The sequence below is a fragment of the Brettanomyces bruxellensis genome, chromosome 6 (assembly GCF_011074885.1).
Source record: "Brettanomyces bruxellensis chromosome 6, complete sequence".
NCBI classification, from domain to species: Eukaryota; Fungi; Ascomycota; class Pichiomycetes; order Pichiales; family Pichiaceae; genus Brettanomyces; species Brettanomyces bruxellensis.
The window spans coordinates 762,256-784,210 of NC_054687.1; the positions used below are offsets into that span (position 1 = coordinate 762,256).

Sequence of the window (21,955 nt, forward strand, 5' to 3'; positions counted from 1 at the left end):
CAAACCTGCAGAACGGCAATTCCAAAGTACTGAACCGTAAATATACTTATGAGTTTTCAATAATTTACGCAATGTTTTGCTGTTTCTCCTCTCACAGCAATTAATTCTTGAAAGATGATGTTATCCTGTTACCATATCCCACTCGAAGAAAACAAAAAAAAGTTGGGAAATAGATTGGTGGGGCAAAAAAAAAGTCGCTTTCTACCTGGTTATCCATGACAAATACAAGAGCCATATGATTTTCGCAACATTGGGTTGTGATTAATAATTACAGGCATTAAACGCTACGTCTTGTAATGGAATTCCTTTTTTTATCACATTTGGAAATGAAGATACATCGAGAACAGTATTCTGTGATATCGCTGTTCACGCTTACTTGCTACTTCATTCTTTTGAGTTCTATGCATTGCGTAACACATGTGTTTCCAATTCTGAATCTATATGTATTTATCAATGTTTTCAAAAACTGGATTACCGTTCACTAGTTCACGTTACCTTCATTCTCAGTTGTTCTTTCTGTAGATGCTGTTCTACTAGGTTCAAGTTTCCACTGTCATCGATCATATGCATCTCATCAAACACTGCACCCCATTCATATTCGCCCTTTTCCAAAAAGCATATTCCAAGATCAAAAGTCCTCGAGGAGTTTGCCTTCAATGGCATTCCAATGCTTTGTTGTAGAACACCATTGATAAGAATTCTTTTCTCTAAAGGTAATCTGGAACCTTTGCAAACTGGAATTTGTCTAAGCATTCCTTGGATTTCATGACTCCCCCGGTTGATTAAGTAGGTCCTCACTGTATAGAACTCACTCAGTTTCACGTCATCAAAAATCACTTTCTGTTCATTCTCATCATGGAGTTCTAACTTTATATCTATATTTGAAACCGCAATCATATTTGCCATTTTAGAAGAAAATCGGATGCTCCGCAGATCAATCGTTCCTGACCTACCAGCATATATACTGTTTTCAACATCATCAGGAATCTTCCAGCACGCACGAATTCGCTGTAAAAGTTCGTTACGAAGCCAAAATGCCCTTCTAGTAAATTTTTGCTCTTCCTTTGGTGTTTTTGAATCATAAATGAATTGTTTGTTGCGAAGACTTGGAATTCTTCTATCCAAATACTCTTCACTAAACTTCATTCTCTCTATGGGCACCAATATTCTTGTTGTTTTTTTGCTTCCCAGACGAATTTTAGTGGCAAAAGTGTTATCCAAATTTCCTGTTAACAAACCACTTTCTTCCTGAAAGGATTTGTTCTTTGATCCTTCAAGCAAGCATTGAATGCAGATCTCGATTTCTTCAGTCCATGAGTTCAGAAAATCAAGAGCAAGAAGACAAAAATCAGAGATTCTGAGGTCCGAAGAGCATGCTTTCTTCAAGAATGGCCAACAATCACCCCCTTTATTCTCATCTGTAACTTCGGTGTGAGATGACAATGGAATTGTATCACATCCCACAAGCTCAACGCTTGGATAAACAGTGACATTTACAGGAATGGTGATACTTCTCGTGAATTTTGAAATTGCGTTGTTTTTGTCTGTATTTATGGATGCATTTTCATTTATATCTTTCGGTGTTCTGCATCCATAACGTAGAATAAGTTTGGCTTCTTTAACGCCTCTTTTCCCCCATATTTCCATTCGTAATGTAAACGTGCTATTTCCACAAACCTCGACAAGTTCCGGTTTATTAAGAATCTTAAAAGGTTTTTTCTTAATTAAATAATATTCTATTTCATAAGTCTCATTTGCTGGTAAGTTTTTGTTGGCAAGAAGCTCATTTAAAGGTTCAATTGTTGAATCTAGAAAGGTTGAAACCATATCATTAATATGTATTGATGAGCAGTTCTTCAAGCTAATTTCAAATTGTTTGCATTCCCCTTCGAGTAACAAAATCCATTTATTGTTGAAATTTGTTTCAGCCAATCTAAGTAAAGGTTGTTCATGAATTACATTAAACTTCCAAGTCTTATATCTCGTAATTGGTAACGTTGATATCAAATTCAACGATGTACTTGCAGAAATATCTTTACATTTAGAACGCAATGATTCCGCGATCACTGCCTCTGCATGACTCCTTCTTTTTTCAGCCCTATTCAATCCCGATGGCTCTTTATCAATGTTGAATGCCTGCTCTTTCAAAGCCCTAAACTCTTGCGGCTTGCATCCACATACTGATGCTTTTATGCCAGTGATATTAACTGTGCCGTAAGAATGCGCAATAACAAATAATGGTATTGAGGCCGTACTCTGTCTTTTTACCACAATTTGAGTACCATTTGAAGTCGTTATAATGCCCTTCCTTTTAATGTTTATATGCGTTTCCACAACACTTTCTCCTTCCGTTAAAAGTTGAATATTTCTAATTCCAATAGGAAAGGCAAAAGGATTTTTGACTATTATATTAGCCTCATATATCTCATTTTGGACCAATGCCCCACTTGTTTCCTCGCTAGTTGAAATGCATACGTTAGAAAGCATATTTTGATCCCAATATTCTGGTTGAACGTCCGAAGAAACAGTTAACTTCCTTAGATCGTCATATATTTGTATCTGCTGAAGATCAGATAATAAGTTATAGAAGTACTTTAATAGTACGGAGCCATATTTCATCATACCATTCACACTGTTTAATTGCTTTGAAAAAATTAATGCATTCAAAAGAGCTCTTTTCTGAAGTGCATTTGGTAATCCTGCTATAGATGGTGTTCTGTCAACATCTATCCCATAAACCCTGCATTGTTGATCAAAAATTTTCATATCAAAGCTTGAATCAACCAGACTAACATTGTGATTTTTAGAAAAATCACTAGAAATCAACAGCGTTATTAACGCATTTATAAGCAGTGACCTTTTTCTATGTAAACCCAATGTATCATATATTAATATCATCTGGTTATAAATATTACAACGCTGGGATGTTGACAACTCGTTGAAGCGTGCACCAAAAATCTCTGAGGATGCTTCAGTTAGCTGTAAAGAATCAAAATTTGGCTTAGAGACTGAACTATTTGAAATCGGAATATTGGTCACGATATTATGAATAATACTTCTATTGAGTTCATGCTCCCCGCAGATGCGTATAAGAAGGCAAAGATGTCTAAGCCTTGCCTCACAATAAATCAAAAAAGGTAAAAAGTCCTTTCCGCTATCTTCGCATTTCCGATAATACACGAACACCTTTAAACAAGCTTTATCTATAAATTGCTGAACCGTAGAGAGTGGTAATGGAGCAATTTGAGCAGCAGAAGAAACCTCTAAAGAGTTTGATATAGAAGAGTGAAGCTGCAACGACGATCTTGGAGAAGTTGTTGGTGACACGAACGGTGATAAAGAGGAGTCTCGATTCTTATTTAATATGTTTGACACAAAGCTTGGAAGTTGAAAACCAGCATTTAAAAAAGCTAATAAAAATAAGCAAACAGAAAGCCCATCCAACGCAGATGCAAGCCACAGGTAATCGCTTGCGGCCTTTAAATAAAAAATGGCTTCACAAAAGTTAGATAACGATTGTTTTAAGTTACCAGCAAGAAGATAAAAATTGGCGTATATTTTCAATCTCCGTCCCCTTGTTTTGTATTTTCTAATCTTCTCTGCACTGAGTTCGAAAGAATCCGAAATTCGGTGTCTTTGTTTTTCAATCAGTGATTCTCCCCTCTTGATATCATCTCCACTAATCGACCCAGGCGATCGTAGTGTAACATGTTCGTATGCAGAAGCATAAGTAGAAAACTCTGCCAGAAATCTTGATGATAGATGTGACAATGCCTCCCTAAGATTTGAAAAATCTGCCTTCAATGAAAAAACGCCATTAACGTCGCTATCGTAACTTGAATTGGCATCACAAAATACAAAGAGAAAATGTGAAATAGCACTTGGGTATCTCTTCTTTAGTGCCGAAAGTTTGTCTCGCAATTCTTCTTCCTCGAGGTTATTGTTATATGTAAGCAATCCGATTATCACAAAAGTTTTCCTGAATGGCTCAAAATCGTGTAGAAATAAGGTATCTGTATCATCATTGTGCGAACTAAAATAATAAAATATCCTACCCCCTGGATATGCTTGAGGGTTAAATATTCCTGGATTTGGTGTTAAGTCCATCAATCGTACATCTTTAAGCTTTCTTAATTGATCGACATAGCCCTGGTACACGGTTCTTTCCATCTGCCCAATGGGTACCGCTAGTACTCGTATACAAGCGGGACCAATGAACTGGAAATTGCTCATGATGTCTACGGACAATAAGGGGAATTGCTTTTAGTACAAAGGAAATGAAAAATAAAAGCTTACGTGTGTTCATTCATTCATTATTATTTGATCCATGAACATCGATCACCGAGCAGATCGATGTTCAAAATCCTTCAAAAAAAGTTAGAACAAAAATAAAGTGGACGAGACAGGATTTGAACCAGTGACCTTCTGCTTGCAGGGCAGACGCGCTACCAACTGCGCTACACGCCCAGACATCATAAAAATGTATGGCAATTTGAATAGCAGCACAAACTTAATTATTTATATATTGCATTTTATTTGTTTTTTGTTTAAAATATTTTTCAGAAGATCATGAAGTCGGAGTTAATGTCGGACATATGAGAATATTACCTAGTATTAGATAATCTATTATTATATGTCATTAGATTTATTTTGTCGGAGTTAAGAGAGACCTTATGAGTTACTCCCGGGCTTTAGCTATCAAACTCCTTCTTTAATAGAACTAATAAGAACCTAGCAGTCGGGGAGATTCAGACAATTGTAAGGTCGGTTACCTAAGTGGGTGGATATAAATGTACCAAGTGGTCTGTGTGATAATGTTAATGCCTTTAACATTCTAACAATTGTGTATGTGTCACCATAGAAGAAAATGAATTTACTTCCTTTACTCTGTTACCATCAAAGTGGAGTCGAACTAGTTGTATTGCAAAATAGGCTATCGGGTCTCGTCCCTTCGTAGAAGAAACAAGTTATATAAAAAGAGGTAAAGTAAAGTAAAAATAAAAAGGAAAATAAAGTGAGGTAATCATACATAATATAAAAAAAAGATTTAATTCTCAGAAACAGAATTATGATCGCGCATAATTATTTTTCTGCTGATTCCCTAACATACACAGTTAGTGCATTTTATCCAGGATTGTCTCTATTAGATATTATTCTAAATCTTCGTTATTTTAGAATAAGTTCAGATCTCAAAACAAATAAATCTAATGACATATAATAATAGATTATCTAATACTAGGTAATATTCTCATATGTCCGACATAGAATGACCCCCATAACAAAATAGGGTCCTTACGAACACGTTTGTAATCCAGCGAGAACCCGAAGGTTACTCTTGGTTTCAGCTGAAGGTTCACTTCAAGATGGATTTCCTTATATGAATATGTATTGCAAATTACACAATAAAGTCGTCCTCCCTTCTAAGAGACACATAGTATATAAGGAAAAAGTAGTACATACATACATATAAGAGATATTTTTCCGCAGAAGTGGAATAGGTCATTCTCAGCCGAAAGTAGATTAGGGAGAAATTTATTTCGCAGGAAAAATTTCCCCGCGAATTATTTCTTATATCTGTCCGAACATTAATTTGATTCACATATTATAAATCAAATACCAGTTGAACCTTTATGCGTTATTATCATATAAAACATTATTATAACTCATAAGTTCCGACATATGGACTGGCCCCAGGTTCTCTGGAAATCAGATATGATTGATTAGATTTCAGGTTACTCTGGTGATGTGCTGGGAGAGAAGTTTATTGTGCAAATCTAGATAATCTCGGAAACATATTATTTTTATTCAATGGCTCTATACCTGAGAAAATAGAGGCACTGCAAGCAGCTATATATAAAACATTTATGTACTGTTGCTGAAGTAGTGTTACCAGATTAGTATACTTGTTCGATATTCCAGAAGACATTCATTTTAGGGTTGAAAGCAAACATGTAGGTATGAATCTTTCATTTTATTTGGGGAACATTACAATTTGAGTAATACTTTCTTTTACATTGTTTATTGCCCTTAGGGCTTGTTCATACCAATGTACTATATGCTTGAAGGAACAACATTAAACATCCCTCTATGCTCCTCTCGATCTATATAACTTTATCTTGTGTGAATAAAATCGATTCCCGTGCATAACAATAACGTTTCCAGAAAATAATTCATATTAATTAATAACAGTACCCAGAAAAAAGGTTCATAACTGCATAATGATTTGAATTAGGATTTATTAACTACAGCAATAAAATGTTTAGTATCATGCGGATCATAATATCGAGGGGCTTAATACAACAGGCATACATTTTTCTGTCCTTCTAGGTTTCCTATCTTATTTCATTGAATTATCTTTAAGTATTATGTAAAAATGGTCATCTTAAAACAATTAAAAAGAAAATTGACACACATTATATTCCCAACTGCTTTTTGATGCTGTATCGGGGCGATAAATTTGAGTGATGGAAATCGTTTAGTACGAAAAGCTCAATGGAAGTGTTTCATAAGAACAGGGGTTGTCGTTTTATAAAGTTCATTTTAGGAAGCATACATGTCACATTTTATTGCACAATGATAAGTACTGTGCATATCAGTGCTTTTCCCCTGATAATTCGAAAGCCATCAATAAATATACTATTAAAATTAGTATTACCATATTAAGTATGGTTTTCGATATTTATTGTAGTACATAAACACAAGAGGATATCTTCATTAGCTTTATATAATTATCGTTGTTCTTCTTATACGACACCATTGACAATAGGACTTGTTCCACCTAGAACTTTATTCCATGCTATTGTTTTAACATATACTCTTATCTAAAATCTAATGCTTAACAGCACTTTTTGGCTCATTTATTTGAATTAAAAACGACAATCTTTAGAATTTTGAATTAATAGTAAAAGAGTAATATGATCATACAGACTTTATTCATTTATTGTCTAAGCTTATGACAACGAATATCTCCTTGATACCAACATGTAACTGATATGAACTCAACAATTTGCTTTTAAACAAAATTATCAGCTTTTGACTTTGTTGGAACTAGTACTTAGTATTGTAATAAAACAATTGAACATAATAACTTTTGTTCTATTAGAGGAAATGCAATCAACGATCCAGTAAATATTCTCTTAATTGCAACGACTTACTTTCAAAGTTGCAAAGAAAAGTCCTTAGATAAATGACGTAACATTCTAATGATTACAAATAAAGCAATCAAAAGTATATTATAAAATTTGGAATAGAAGAAGAAACATGTACTTAATATATCACGCACTTACGTTTCAGCATGCACACTAATACTAGGATTCACATAAAATGAAAAATCGAGAGCCACAAACTTTTTTGACAGATCTAGGGAATAAAAATTTTAACCTTGACTGAAAATTTTAAGATCATATATACATCACCATATCTTCACTCAACTAACCGCAAACCTTATAATCATCTTTCCCAATTGACATTATATCAGTTAAGGACATTCCTGATGGTATATGATACAGGAAGGTTAAGTACAGTAATAGTAACAACAGCTGCTGTTACTACTTTGGCTCTAGAGTGCTTCCATCATTATTTATCTAAGAAGTCTACTAAAGGTAGCAGTGCTTCCACACTTGTCCATAAGAAGAAGGATGATGAATATAAAGAGCCAGATAAGAACTACCCAGAAGTGTTAATTAAAGAGCAACTTGCACGTAATTATGCATTTTTTGGCAATGATGGGATGAAAAAAATTCGTGAGATATTTGTCGTTGTGCTTGGCGCAGGAGGTGTTGGTTCCAATTGTGTGGCTACACTTGCAAGATCAGGTGTTACAAAGATTAGAGTTGTCGATTTTGATCAGGTTTCCTTATCATCATTAAACCGCCATTCTGTTGCCACTCTCAAGGATGTTGGAACTCCAAAGGTTGAATGTCTACGTCATCGAATTCTTCAGATTGCACCTTGGTGCGAAATTGAAGCAATTGACGAAGTTTTTAAGATAGAGAATTCTGATCGACTTGTTGCTCAGGGTAACCCTGATTATGTTATCGACTGCATTGATAATATTGATTCCAAGGTGGATCTTTTGGAATACTGTCACAAAAAAGGTTATAAAACTATTTCATCCATGGGTGCTTCTTGTAAAAGTGATCCTACTAGGGTAAACGTCGGCGATATTTCAAGCACAGATGAGGATCCATTAGCGAAAGCAGTGAGAAGAAGGCTAAGGAAAAGAGGAATTATGAATGGGGTCACTTGCATATTTTCTGCAGAGAAACCAGATCCAAGAAAGGCAAGACTATTACCTCTACCAGAGGATGAATTCGACAAAGGTTCAGTTGATGAACTTAGCGCCCTTCAAAATTTTAGGGTGCGTATTCTTCCAGTCATGGGTACCATGCCTGGAATATTTGGACTTGCAATAACCTCATATATACTAGCTGATTGTTCCGGGTATCCTATAGAACCTATTGAAGGAAAGAACAGATACAAAACTTATGACAACCTTTTGGAAAGTATAAGCTCACAGGAAGATAGATTGGGTCACGGACAACGTGTTCCTATTGCTTTAAACGACATGAGGTATTTATTAGAGGAAGTGTTTCATGGAAAATCTGTAATATCTAATTATTCCACCAGATTAGCGGTGTCTAGATGGCTTCCGGATAAACCATTACAACTTACAAACCTTGTGGTAATAACAAAAAAAGAATTAAAGGAACATGAGAAACGGGTTCTCGCTGGTGGTGAGAGAGTGGAGGATGTCTACAGTCCGGAGGTGATAGCGAGAGTTAACAAACGGTTCTCTGAAGAGAAATGGTACGAGCAATTTCGTTGAATTACAAGGAAACTTACGTAATTTAAATGTAACATAACATATTTATAAAGATATAAGAAACAAATACAGAGACCCAAGAATAGAATATTGACAAACCATTAGAAAAACCATCTTTGGCCTTTAGAAGGTGGCTTTCCAAACTTTGGATCTGAAGCCGTAGGATCGTACTTTAAATCTTTGGCTATACCCTTAACGCCACTCTTCGTAAGGGTACCTTTGAGACCCCGTTCTCCAACATTTTTTGCTGTAGCACTTGCAATATTGCCGACATCGAAACCCATGCCACGTAATTTTTTCACGATCGCTGGTGTAATTGCCGCGGTCAAGGGCAAACGAACCACAATCAAAGATTTGTGAAGTGCGTAGGCTAATGCAAATTCTGTCCAGATTGTCGAGGTTTTCTTCTTATCTTCTGTTGGATGTTGATCATTTGCGTCATCTTTGTTCCAGCCAATAAAATTTAAAAACCTGTCCTGTAATGATCTTATCTTCTCTTCACCCGCCGAATGAACTAACAAATAACATAGTGACAAATCAACGAATCCAATACCAAGATAAACACCAATTCCACTATATCCATATTCCCTTACCAAACTCTTCAATCGACTTTCTTTTGGACGAGGAGCATGCGCTTGAACATTTAGTTTAGGCAAAGTGGTGGAAATATAACGTCTAGTGCCAACATTTCGTAGAACAATGGATGAACCGAAAGCAGAAAATCTAGGGAAATACAACAACCTTATTGACATGCCTGATGTTCTTATAAATTCAATCGTATTCTGTTATTTGCGTATAGTAATGAGGCAATTTCATTATAATTGTATATAATATCTTTAGGCATTATGAATCTGCAATGAAGAAGGGGGTTCAAAAAAAAAAAAAAGTAATTGTTGAGGAAGAATCTCGTACGCTCAGAAGTCGCTATTCATTACTGTGTATCTTCCCAATCGGATATTTTGCAATCAGGTAATTCCACCCTTCTATGTGGTCTCAAATATTCTCCATGTTATATTAATGCTAGAAAAAGACGTTACAGTGTTACGAGTTACTATTTAAAAAACAATGGCATGTTATATTAGCACGAATAAATAGCATTGAAGCCCAACTAAATATATGAACAACAAGCGCCAAAATGCTGCGGCAAGCAATTGAGAAAACTAGCAACTGGGAATTGAAATAGTCCGCTAATTTCCTAAAACTTATAACTTTGCAATAGGCTCCCTTCCAACAGTACACTTTATCAAACCGTTAGGATGTGGTGATGGGTAGAACATCTCGTTTTCGTTCTTCAAGCCCTTCCAGGAGAAGTCAAACAGAATGTAATGCTTGTTTGGCAAGGCATAAGAGACATTGTAAACATATGGGTTAGCATTGACAATATCGGTACCCATGTTATACATGGTAGCTTGAACAGAGGCCGAGTTCTCGAGAGCAAATCTGTCCAAAGTGATTTTAAGAGCAGATTGGAAGACCTTATCAAACAGTCCAGAATCGGCTAAAGTGAATATATTATCGACAGAACCAATCTTGGCACTGTCAAACTTGTACTTGCAGTCTACATCTGTTGACAAGATTCTCTCATTAACAGGCTTCAAAGTGGTGTAATCACAAACATTGTAGCCATGGAACATAGAGCCAGAGGACTTCAAAACGGTCAACCCCTGCACGCCGCCTGTAAGAACAAAGTCACCATTCTTCTTAGAAACCAATTCACAAACCCTGACTTCATCACCATTCTTGACAAAAGAATGTGGCTGGAGCTTTCCATCGACAGAATACTTAGACCATTTGGCTTGCTCAATATGAACAGTGATACCTGCAATCCAACTGTACTTACCAAAGAAATGCTTCACAAGGTGAGCGGCAAATCTCTCAATTGGGAAGACATCTGTTTGCTTGGCTTCAACCAAAATGGTATTTTTGATCGTATCGGTTGGAATAATAACGCTGTTATCTGCCTTTGTGTAGGAGACATCAAAAGCACCCGTAAGCATGACCCTAACACTAGCCTCCATGACCTGATGGATTTTAGGGTCAATAGGGTCCCTCTTGACCTTCAAAAATCTAACATTGTTCTTACCATATGTACAATCCTGTAGGTAAGCCATTTTTGTATATTTTTTGATTTCTATAATATTTGACGGTTATAAATAAATTTCCTTGTCGAACTGAAGTTCAATATCAAAAATGTATGCTTTACACATCTTGGCCTGTGGATGATTTAAGTCAGAAAAAAAGGGAGTTTTGAGGTCTATATATACCTGAATTATTTCATAGGATCGAACAAAAACTACTTTTAAAGAAATAAGGATGCATGCATGCCTGATAACACACAAGAGCCCAGGCAATCAGTTCTAATTTGCTGTTGCACTGCCTTCATGAAAACGATAGACAATACGTTATCAGTTAGAGATTGCTAGTTTCTCCAAATTTTTTTTGGGAAATATTTTTACCCTACTCCAAATTGCGTATGTTCTTGAACTCAATTTCAACGGTGCGCCGATTGAAAAATTTAAGCTCCAAAACATTGTTAACAGAAAAATGGGGTTAGAGCATTATAGGATACATCAACACGTATGTTGAAGTAAATATTGAAATTTATACTGTCACAAAGAAATTCTTGTTCAATTAAAACGATAAGCCAACGTCGGATATACCCGCCGAACAAGGGGCGATGCATTATTGAATTTTTGTGATAACCCGGCTTCCCGAGTACTATTAATTTTAAATCAGACTAATCAAGTAACTTGATAATGATCGATATAATTTCTTATTGTTTTGCTCTGCTGACACTTTTTATCGGATCCAAATATATATGCTTTTTTTTTTAATACAGTCTATGCGTGCCTTGATAATTATGCTGAGAAAGAAGCTTATCAAACTACATGAGAATAAGTGTATTACTTCAGCCCGAAATGCATTACTAAATAAAATTATTATCCGAGTCAAACTATTTCTTGATTTTCAAGATATATTCGAAGATGGAACAATGATTCACCTAATTGCTTGAAAATCATGAACTTGGAATATTTATCATAAAAAAAATTAAACATGAAAGATCCCAACTTTAGAAGCTTACAAGGGAGCCTGAACTGAATTAATTCGCCGATAATTGGTTTCATTTCTTTTATAACAAGACTGCTGTTATCATGTCCCTTTCTCTCTCCCAGTATTTTGTGTATAATTGGACTAGGAAATTCTCCTTCGAAGTCTTGATAATCATAATTGATCTTCAAAAAATGTTCAAGACATAGATATACTTTGAATATTTTCAAGTACCAGCCATACATCATTAATTCCCGCTGTTCAGGAAGTAAATGTAATATATTGTCATCTCCTTCCCCATTATTTTGAATTGAGAAATCACAGTAACTTAACGATTCTGAAGGTAACAGGTTGTGCAATTGCAAAGTTTGTTTGAAGTGACTTTCAAAATTGGTGACAAACTTACAAAGGGCTAAAAAGGCGTCGTAAAGAATTTGAGTATCAATTAAAACCTTGCTTTCAATATTCATATTTAACTGATCAATATCATGGCCCAGTCCACATATATCTGCTAGAGATGAGATGTCGGTTTTAAATGTGTCACATTGTACGACATTCATTGATTCAAAAAAATGTGTACTCCCTTGAAAGAACAATATCTTGAATATCTGAATTGTACTTTCTACCGAAAGCATTGCGTCTTGGAAAAACTCACCGTTATCAAATGCACCCTTAGGATACGTGAGATTTTCACAGAACAAAATGTTAGTCTTGTGAAAATCTCTCAACCATACTTGCTGCTTGACTTGTTCCAACTTAACCAATCCAAGTATCTTTATGGAAAAATAGCTATTCATAATCATGCTATCGTTATATATTTCAGGATTTCCATTGAAATGAAAGAGCGAAATGAGTAAATTCCAATTTGCAAAGACTGACTTAAGTTTGCTAGTGACCTCATGTTCGTTAAATATTCTTGAACCATCACTCCAGGTTTTGAAATAAGAAATCTGTTGGAGACCATTTTGAAGACAGATGAGTCCATAATCTCCCACATGATAATTTGACATAAAGTTTCTCGCATCAAGAAAACCAGTATTCTCATTGCCGTTTGAACCATGCAAGAGAAGTTGAGAAAGAACATCTTTATAATTAGCTGATTGAAAGTCAAAATCCTTCAATATGCCATTGAAATCCTGAAGCGTTTTCGTGTTCCATAGAGTTGATGCACATGGCATATCAATAAAAAGATCATCAGTTCGTAATGCCGGGCAAATATTGTACAATGCAGAAAGAAGACTGGTTATATGTGTGATTGTATGAACAGTTCGTATAGTCGACTCATATCTGATGAAATTATTGTAGGAAATCTCATCTAAATGAGCAGGATCTGATAACTGGAAATTGACTTTATTTAGGCCAGAGGTCTTAACCAAAGAGCACAAGGCATTTACTTGTCTAATGACAACATTTAAACTGTTGCTATCATCAGCAAAGAGGCCGTACATGACAGATAATGTCAAGGCCTGCACCAACCAGAGTGGTGACGATGAGCTTAACGAAGTTATTGAGAATGAGCTTTCATTTTGGTGAGAACTTGAACCGGAAATTGTTTCAGAGGCAGAATTATGAGGCGACTGTTTGCGAAGCTCTTTGTGCGTTTCCAAATAGACGTGAATAGATCTTCTTGCTGCCTCATATAAATTCGAGGCATCTTTATTGTCATTTGAAACTGTTGCACCAATGGCTGCAACCAACAATGGTAAACAGACAAGCGATGACTTAAAATTTAGTACAAACAGGTCGTCCTTGATCACGGTTGGATCAACCATGTCCATTGTCGTTGTCATTAAAGAGTACTCATTAAGAATACTTGGATGAATAAAGGGGTAATGAATTAAGAATCTTGACGTAAATTGCTGCACGAGCATGTTTAATTTATCATTTTTTGGAATTGTCGGGCATGGAACTCCAAAAAAAGGATACTTTGATAATGTATCAAAAACACATGACCTTATGGTATTACCAAAAAGATAAGCTCTGGAGTAACCCTTACTCGCAAAATTGTTGAGAGCAAGGTTCTCCATGCTTAACTTGGAACTCCGTACTTCCCCTGGCAATGTATCTAGCAGGTTCGAATTATTCACCGCATTTTGAAGCAAAGGTGGTGAGATAGTGGTATTGTTTGACGAAAGGGATGAATCTCTCAAATTTTGCTGGTCATCTCCATAGAACGAATAACCCTGGGGAATATCAAAGGGCTTAGCAATGTTTAAGTCAGCAATTGTTTCAAGAAAATTTATGTCCTGGTTAAATAAGGTTTTTTGCCAACTTTTCACCTTTTCAACACTAGTATCAAGGGAAGGCGAAATACTATTTTTTACATCTTTTTCACTTGTATCCCGATCAGTTTCTTCAACTGACTCCAAAACTGTTGAGGTCAACGACTTCAATCTGGATTGCCTACCAGAGCCTGGTGAATATGCCTCTCCTACATGCGTGAAAAGCGTCCCCTTATTGCTGGGAACATCATAGAAAGAATATCCCTCTGATATAATCTTTTGATTGTCCGAATTTATTTGCACACCATTTTCGACTTTTGAGGTACTCAATATTTCATCATCAAGACTTAATTTATCCATGTCTTCGGGATAGAGTTGGGGTGTCGAAAACTCGACGGAATCCATTGGTTCTTGATCGGCATTAACATAACTTTCCCCTCCCATAGCGGAAAACGATACACCTCTCTGGCGCACATACGACTCATTGTTTGTTGGAAAAAGCAGAGGATTATTGACAGTTGGGTTCAAACTATCCGTAGTTTCCTTATATTCCATATTTGCGGACAGATTATTATTAACATTGTTTTCCTGTATCTTGTTTGAGTCAGTATAGGCAGATTCTCTCATCAGAAGTGACCTAAACGTAAGTGATGGGTACATTATTGAGCTAAACTCTTTGGCCAGTGCATCCATATCAAACTTATTCTCGTTCTGGCGTCCGGACTTTTGAACGTTACCGACGTCACTTGTAATGGAAGCATTTCCGATTTCACCATTTTTGGATGCTGTAAATGAATTTTCATTGCTGGGGAATACTTTATTATAATTCTTCCTTGTGGCATTTTGTATCTCACTTGATAATCCAATCCTTCGTCCACCCGAAAGCTTTCTGAATTTATTAGATTTTTTACGCAAGCGAGGGACTAAATTACTAGCTCCTGCATGAAGTTTAGAGGAGTGCCTCATCAACAAGTCCCTTCTGCTAAATTTTCTTGAGCAAATACGACAGGCAAAAGGCTTTTCCTTTGTGTGAGATCTCTGGTGTCTTTTTAAATGCTCTTGCCTTGCAAAAGCTCTTGTACATACACTGCAAACATATAGACGAGGCTTACCAGAAGGAGTTGCTCCCTTGACTGTAAATTCTTCTGGAACTATAACACTTTTCGAGGATAATTTGTGTGTAGATACTTTCAATGGCCCATATTGTGTCATTTTGACTCTGCTCTCTTCATCGTTTTTTGCACTGGCATGATGCCCTTTTCGGTTATTGTTCGGAGAAGGTGTGACAGGAAATACAGAAGTGCAGGGTAAGGCAACTTTTCGACTCGCCATTTTAACCTAATCCTAAACTAGAATCTCCCAAGACAAGATGGACTTTGTGACAGTAAAATGAGGAATCAGAACCTCAAAGGATTGTGTGGGTAGGATGTGGTTAATAAGGAAGTGGAAGTTTATTGGAAGCAAGGAACCTGATTCAATGTTAGACTTGTAGAGGAGAAATTCTCGCAGAATAAAATTTAGCACAGGGATTAAGAAAGTAACAGAAAGATAAAATGTGTTTGTTGATAGGCAGAAACTAATTTCACAGATTGTCATACATTAAGAAATTTCCATATTTATTTATTTATTCAATGCTCGTGGAGGGATAGATCTTTCAAGGGTTGAAAAGAGCCACCTTCTATCAAAAGCGTATCCGACGGGCCGGTAAAAGGAAATAAAGAAATGACTATAACTTTGTGGGCGTACAAAGCTTGCTAATTAGTGCTTCGAGGGTATAAATGTACTATTTTCGATGCACTAATGAATGGAATCTTAGAAGTTCTGAAGAAGCGGAGAGGAAAAAATCACAAAGTCTCGGATGCCGTGACGATGTTTTCCAGATTGCTTTTTTTTAATTACTTTGGTGTGTATACCAGTTTCTCTTTAAAAATTTCTTCGAGTCTAACAGAATATAGGTCAAATCATAAAATCTAGGTGGCAGTGACTTTTTTGCTATTGTTAATATCACATTATAGATGTAGGCTGTTTCCGCCTGAGTGAACAATTTAAGCTTAATGACAAAGTCCGAAAGTAGCAATGTGGGGTAAGTAGCTGGCTGGGGCCTAAGGCGCGAAAAAGACGGGGAAGCGTAAAAACGTCAAAAAATGCCGTTGCTTTCGTCCTATATCGACGCGTCGTCCCATATGCGTATATACCTTGCCTTTTCTACTTCACCTCGCTTACAGGGGGTGGGGGAAAAAATGCATTATCGAGTAAAAAAGAGACACGAACCTAACTGCTGTATGATTTAAGATATGGGGCAACTTATTATTTTAGTAGAGCTGTAAGTAACATACATCTCAATGTCAGAAACAAATATTAGGAAGAGAAATACACGTCATGGGGGGAACAGAAAAACCGATAATAACACTATAGTGGACGAAAATGGATTGAGATACAATAAAGAAGATCAGTTGGATAAAACGAGGGTGCTGAAGACTGCCTTCATAACCATACTTATGACGGTATTTATAGGATATTTTGTTATTGAGATCTTCAACTTGTTATGGGACCTTTTAGTGAATTATTTTTTGCTTCATCAAGAAACTGATGGCATGTCTTATGTTAAAAGAGGTATCGTGTTGTTTGCAAAGGGACTAATAGCAGCGTACATCATAGTTTTTTTGAATAAAAAACTCCTTTTGGTTTATAATGATGAAGAAGAACTTTCGAAATACAACTAAGAAGATTATGGGAAAACTTAAGGGCGTACGCCATGTACTCTACGAATAGGCCTAACATTATTACCCAGGAAATGTTATTATTTGATAATGTGTTTTTATAGATTTCATTTCGACTTAGCTTTCTTTTGCAATCTGCGGTTGTTTGCATCGGAAAAGCAGATTCCTAGTTCATCTAAGCATTCACAAACAACGTCAGTGTCTAAATCCCTTAGGCCGCAGCTATGAAGGTATTTCATAACTTTGTTGATATTTAAAGGTTTGTACATTAGAATCTTCTGATACATGTCATCGCCTTCCACAAGGCAATCACGTATCTTATTGAATACATTTGTCCTAACTATTTCCTTCTCCTTTATAGATTGAATTTCAGGCATTTTTTCTGCTTGAGTAAATTTCAATATTTCGCTTTTAGATGGATCAAAATTAGCTATTGCCTTTTTCAAAATGGTCTGGTCCATTAGGTTGCATGTCATTTGTATAAGCGACAGCATACTGCTTCTAGATCTCGTAGGTTTCAAGCCCCATTCACTAATTTGGTTTCGTAGTTGTTTGGTGGTAAACTTCTCAAACAATACCATATTTTGCTTTTCTTGGGTCTCAAATTGAGAATCTGGGATTTCAGTTGGAGCTAGCACATTTTTAAGATCTTTTGTTTCTAAGAGATCAGGTGAGTCGTGAGCAACTTGCTGAGTAAACTTGTCTTGCGCATTTTCAAATTGTTCTCGTGCACTTGCAAATATGGCAGTAGACGGCTCACTATCTTCGTTAGATGACGATACACTGGCATCATTATCATCTACAATGGGCTCTTTTTGACTGGACACAACCTGAATAACATTTGTCGAAACATCAACTTCTTCCCTATTTTGGAAACTACTCGGAAGAGCATTAACGCCGCTATTGTCTCCATTTATTTTATCTTCAGCAGCATCAAACATGGGAGTATCAGTAACATTCAAATCATTGTAACCAACACATATTAAATCATCACTATTTTCAGAGGACAAAGAGTTCGGTATTTCGCTAACAGTGTCTATACTCTCAGGGAGCTGATTTATACTTTTTAATCTCTTGATATCCGGGGTTGCAGACATTTCGGTGGACGATCTTCTTAACAAAGTCACATTTGGAAAATTGCTTGGAGAAACTTTTCTCCTAACTAGTCTTGCGTGAGATATTAATTCTTTCTTTGAACTGTCTTCAACAAAATTACTTTGAGCATTTTCAGACGCATTCTCAGAAACTTTAGGTGATGATGATAATAGTAATGGACGCTCCTGTGTGCCAATTATACCAATAGAATTGTTGGGAATATCATTTTGGGCATCGTCATTTTTTGCGTCACAAACCTTCACCTGCCCATGATCCTTTTGTGAACTTTCAATGTTTTCCAGATTAATTTGAGTTGCATCTAATTCAGAGCAACTATCACTGATTGTAATTAAATCATCATTATCAATTTCTTGGGGTTTTTGAACATGATCAGCCTTCGATACGTCATCCATTACTTGTGAAAGTGTTGAAACAAAACCATTAGATTCGTTACCATGCGTATTCACCACCTGGTCTATACTAAAAATTTCCTTATCATCGTCGCTTTGGCTTTCAGAAAGAAAACTTCTGCCATTTCCATCCGAATCGTAATCATACAACATTTTAATATCCTCTCTGCTCAGTGAGGTCGGGGCGCCCGATGATTTTGGCCATAGCCTTTTCGGTTCTTTCTGACTTGAGAATTCAAATGTTCCAGTGATATTATTTACAATTCCCTTTGAAGATACCGAAGCATTTTCAAAATGCAAATCTGGATGTCTTTCTTTATATTTTTGTGTCAGAGAATCCAAACTTTCTCTCTGAAGTGCATCACTTGTTTTTGAAAACCGCTTCTTAATTTGCGTTAAAGCATCGCTCCATTCTTCCTCCGTGTAGAGTGAGGAAGTGCCGTTCAATTCTATATCATCTTCACTCTTTCCTTTTAAACCTTTACAAAAATTTCGGAGCTTTCCCTTTTTGCCAGACAACATACCAACACCCATTGGTGCATCAACAGAGCGACGATTATACTTTTTGGACATCTTGCTTGAAATGCTCCCTATTTTGCGATTTTTAGTTACTCTCTTTTTTCTAACCACCTTTGATTTTGTGCGCTTTGAGCCTTTCTGCTTTTTGTTAGGTACTCCCTTTTCTAAATCATCCGACAATCTTTTACGTTTCGACCCAATCCCAGTTGATACACTCGTTGTAACAGGTTTTTTGTGATGAAAAGAAAACTTTTTGCGTAATGAGGATATTTTTTCTTTTCTCTCATCCTCAATAGACCATTCTTCTAAAGCTGCTTGTGCCTGTGTACCAAAGGCAAATGACTGTGAAATTTTCCCAGCATCATGACTTTCTTCATCTTCACACATTTTAATCATGTAATAAATAAAATTTAGCAGTTTAAATATATAAATACAGCAACAATTGAAGCAGGTGCCATGCAACATTAAGAACATTTGATTGATCTTTGATTAGCAGCTAGATAAATAAATGTGAAGTATCTACTGAAAAAAATATCCAGCCGGTTGACGCGTCAAAATTGAAGTCGCGAAAAGAACAGAAAAAAAGGACAAGGTTCAGTTAGTGCGTGCATCATCTTCCCACAGACTACAATATTAACTCTGACAGACATGGAGCAATTTAATTTGGGAGGCTACTGAAGTTCAACACATCAACGTACTTGGAGAAATAAGATGAGGCAAATGGAGCTGCCATTTTTGCTGCCACAAAATAAACGTGCACTACCTGGAGACGCACCTCGTCAAGCGATCTCAAAAAGAGCCAAAATAGACGAAGGAGGAGCACAAGAAATTATCAACTTAGAACAGGAAAATGGATGTGAAGACAAAACTAAAAATAAGTCACTAGATATAGATCTGGACAAGGAAAGTGATGAGGAACAGAGCCAGATGTTTGGGACAAGTGCGACTAGTACTCAATTATCCGAAATCGAAGAGGTTCCAGCAACAGAGAAAGTTTCTACACATAAAATAATGAAGAATAAATCACCTTTAAAGAAAGACGAACCAAAGAAAAAAGCAGAGAGTTCTGGACATAAAATTACTAAAGAGGAGAAACATAAGAGAAAACTTCAAAAGGATGAAGAGGCAAAGAAGAGGAGGGTGAAGAGAGAGAAAGAAGCGGAGGAAAGGAGAGCAAAAAAGCAGAAAGAGGCATTGGAAAGGAAAGCAAAAAGAGAAAAGGAAAACGAAGAAAGAAGACTTCGTAAGGAGAAGGAAGCGAAGGAAAAGAAAATAAGAAGAGAAAAAGTAGCTGAGGAAAGAAGGTTGAAGAAAGAGAGGAGGGAAAAGGAAAAGGAGGAAAGAAAACTAAAATTTGAAGAAGAAAGAAGAAAGAAGAAGGAAGAGTTAGAAAAGAAAAACAAACTGAAGGAAGAAGAAAAGAGGAAGAAGGAAGAAGAAAAGAGGAAGAAGGAAGAAGAGAAACTACGAAAACAACAAATAGAGGAGGAAAAACGTAAGAAACAATCGATAACAAATTTCTTTCATGTTAAGGCGACGAAGAATTCGACTAAACTTTCAAGGACAAGTTTACCGGAGGCTCAGAAAGAGGATGGGGAGAATGAAGGTAAATCTGACTTTGAAAAATTCTTCCTTCCATTTTATGTGAAGGGAAATACTCGTCTAGTTAAGCATGAGATTGACCTTACGAAAGAAGCCTCGTTGGAACAATTTATCAGAAATGCCGAGAACGATGAGAACACATGCAAATCAAGAACAGATCTCAATCAATACTTTAGTATACTTGCAAATAAAGAGCTGAAAAATGCTTCTGAAATCAAACTTGATTACAGAAAAGCTGGAGATGTTGCGCAAAAAATGAATTTGGGTCTCATAAAAGATTCTCAGGAAGATTTTGAGAAGGTTCCTCGTGCATTTCTACAATTCTATGAGAATATGAAGGTGCCGTATTGTGGTACCTCCTCGTATACTATTTTTGATGTGAAAGAGACATTAGCGACAAATCCATTCATCAAAATAACATCAAAACAAGGACCAACTATAAATTATGAATACGATTCAGATTTGGAGGAATCTGACGATGAGGGAGACGGCGAAGATATTGATCTTGAGAATGACGATGAGGACGACGAGGATGATGAAGAGGACATATCTAGTGTATCTGATATAGAAGGCTTCGTCGAAAAAGATGGTTCTGATAGTCAAAATTCTACGGATTCAAAGCAGAAGATTCTTGGACCATTAAAACCAGAGACCAGATGGCTTGGGCAAACATTTTCGGAAAAAGATGCATTTGGCAAATACTTCCAAGGTATTAAAGTAAAGAAGGTACAGGCACAACTAAGCTTTCCAATCAATCCTTTTAAAAATTACTGGGATGGCTCGAAAAAGTATGAGAGTGAGGATAATAGTAGCCAATCAAAATCTTTACCGATAGGGACAGATACACACACCGAGAGATCACTAGATACTAATAACACGCAACCAGGTATTATGAAGGTGAGAAAAAAGACGCTTACTAAGGAAGAAGATGTGAAGAAACTTGTGGATTTTGTGAGGAAAAACTCAAATTACACTTTAGGCACTTTAACTGAGTTGTTACAAAAACAAATATTTACGGAGTGCTCTAGATCCATAGTGAGAAATAGCATTAAACATTTTGCTTCCTTTGACAAGAAACAGAACAGGTGGGTTATAAACGCAGATGCAACTTCTACTATGACAAATTAAGGAAAATATAATTTGAATAAATAGTACAGATATAAATATTAATGTTGTATAATCAACTCGTAATAGTGGGAAAAGAAATTCCAGATAGATATGCTTGGGCGTTGCTTGATTCTCGATTACTCTAGTTTTTTTTTATTAAGGTAAAAATTTCGCGTTCTAATGCAAAACATTAAACACGAAAAAGGAAACATTACTCAATCGAGTTTAAATGAATGCATAGTGCTTGAAAATTTGTCGAGCAAATGTGTGGTAAAAAAAAAAAGGGGACAAGCCCACAACAAGAACGTGAAGATTTTGGCGTTGAAACCTATCTTCCAAAAAATTGTGAAACTGAACACGAAAAAAACTTGATTGTAGAGTTCAAGATCTTTTATTTCATATATTTTC

The 21,955-nt window shown here is 36.1% G+C and overlaps 8 protein-coding genes and 1 non-coding gene across 9 annotated transcripts; 3 read left to right on the forward strand and 6 right to left on the reverse strand.

Annotated features, from left to right (window-relative positions):
* Window positions 1-486: 486 nt before the first annotated feature.
* On the reverse strand, window positions 487-4,233 carry BRETT_003769 (uncharacterized protein; the record flags this gene model as incomplete). The annotated part of the gene is made up of 1 exon (XM_041282273.1): window positions 487-4,233. The coding sequence occupies one exon, from the start codon at window positions 4,231-4,233 to the stop codon at window positions 487-489; it is 3,747 nt and encodes a 1,248-aa protein (XP_041136112.1).
* Window positions 4,234-4,394: 161 nt separating this feature from the next.
* On the reverse strand, window positions 4,395-4,467 carry BRETT_003770. Its single transcript has one exon. It is a non-coding gene; the product is annotated as a tRNA-Ala (tRNA).
* A 3,025-nt stretch (window positions 4,468-7,492) lies between these two features.
* BRETT_003771 (uncharacterized protein) lies at window positions 7,493-8,827 on the forward strand (the record flags this gene model as incomplete). The annotated part of the gene is made up of 1 exon (XM_041282274.1): window positions 7,493-8,827. The coding sequence occupies one exon, from the start codon at window positions 7,493-7,495 to the stop codon at window positions 8,825-8,827; it is 1,335 nt and encodes a 444-aa protein (XP_041136113.1).
* Window positions 8,828-8,925: 98 nt separating this feature from the next.
* On the reverse strand, window positions 8,926-9,576 carry BRETT_003772 (uncharacterized protein; the record flags this gene model as incomplete). Its single annotated transcript, XM_041282275.1, has 1 exon — window positions 8,926-9,576. One exon carries the CDS (start codon window positions 9,574-9,576, stop codon window positions 8,926-8,928), a length of 651 nt encoding a protein of 216 aa, XP_041136114.1.
* A 450-nt stretch (window positions 9,577-10,026) lies between these two features.
* Window positions 10,027-10,935, reverse strand: BRETT_003773 (uncharacterized protein; the record flags this gene model as incomplete). The annotated part of the gene is made up of 1 exon (XM_041282276.1): window positions 10,027-10,935. One exon carries the CDS (start codon window positions 10,933-10,935, stop codon window positions 10,027-10,029), a length of 909 nt encoding a protein of 302 aa, XP_041136115.1.
* Window positions 10,936-11,772: 837 nt separating this feature from the next.
* On the reverse strand, window positions 11,773-15,426 carry BRETT_003774 (uncharacterized protein; the record flags this gene model as incomplete). The annotated part of the gene is made up of 1 exon (XM_041282277.1): window positions 11,773-15,426. One exon carries the CDS (start codon window positions 15,424-15,426, stop codon window positions 11,773-11,775), a length of 3,654 nt encoding a protein of 1,217 aa, XP_041136116.1.
* Window positions 15,427-16,436: 1,010 nt separating this feature from the next.
* Window positions 16,437-16,817, forward strand: BRETT_003775 (uncharacterized protein; the record flags this gene model as incomplete). The annotated part of the gene is made up of 1 exon (XM_041282278.1): window positions 16,437-16,817. One exon carries the CDS (start codon window positions 16,437-16,439, stop codon window positions 16,815-16,817), a length of 381 nt encoding a protein of 126 aa, XP_041136117.1.
* A 104-nt stretch (window positions 16,818-16,921) lies between these two features.
* BRETT_003776 (uncharacterized protein) lies at window positions 16,922-19,225 on the reverse strand (the record flags this gene model as incomplete). Its single annotated transcript, XM_041282279.1, has 1 exon — window positions 16,922-19,225. One exon carries the CDS (start codon window positions 19,223-19,225, stop codon window positions 16,922-16,924), a length of 2,304 nt encoding a protein of 767 aa, XP_041136118.1.
* Window positions 19,226-19,558: 333 nt separating this feature from the next.
* Window positions 19,559-21,568, forward strand: BRETT_003777 (uncharacterized protein; the record flags this gene model as incomplete). The annotated part of the gene is made up of 1 exon (XM_041282280.1): window positions 19,559-21,568. One exon carries the CDS (start codon window positions 19,559-19,561, stop codon window positions 21,566-21,568), a length of 2,010 nt encoding a protein of 669 aa, XP_041136119.1.
* Between the last annotated feature and the right edge of the window lie 387 nt (window positions 21,569-21,955).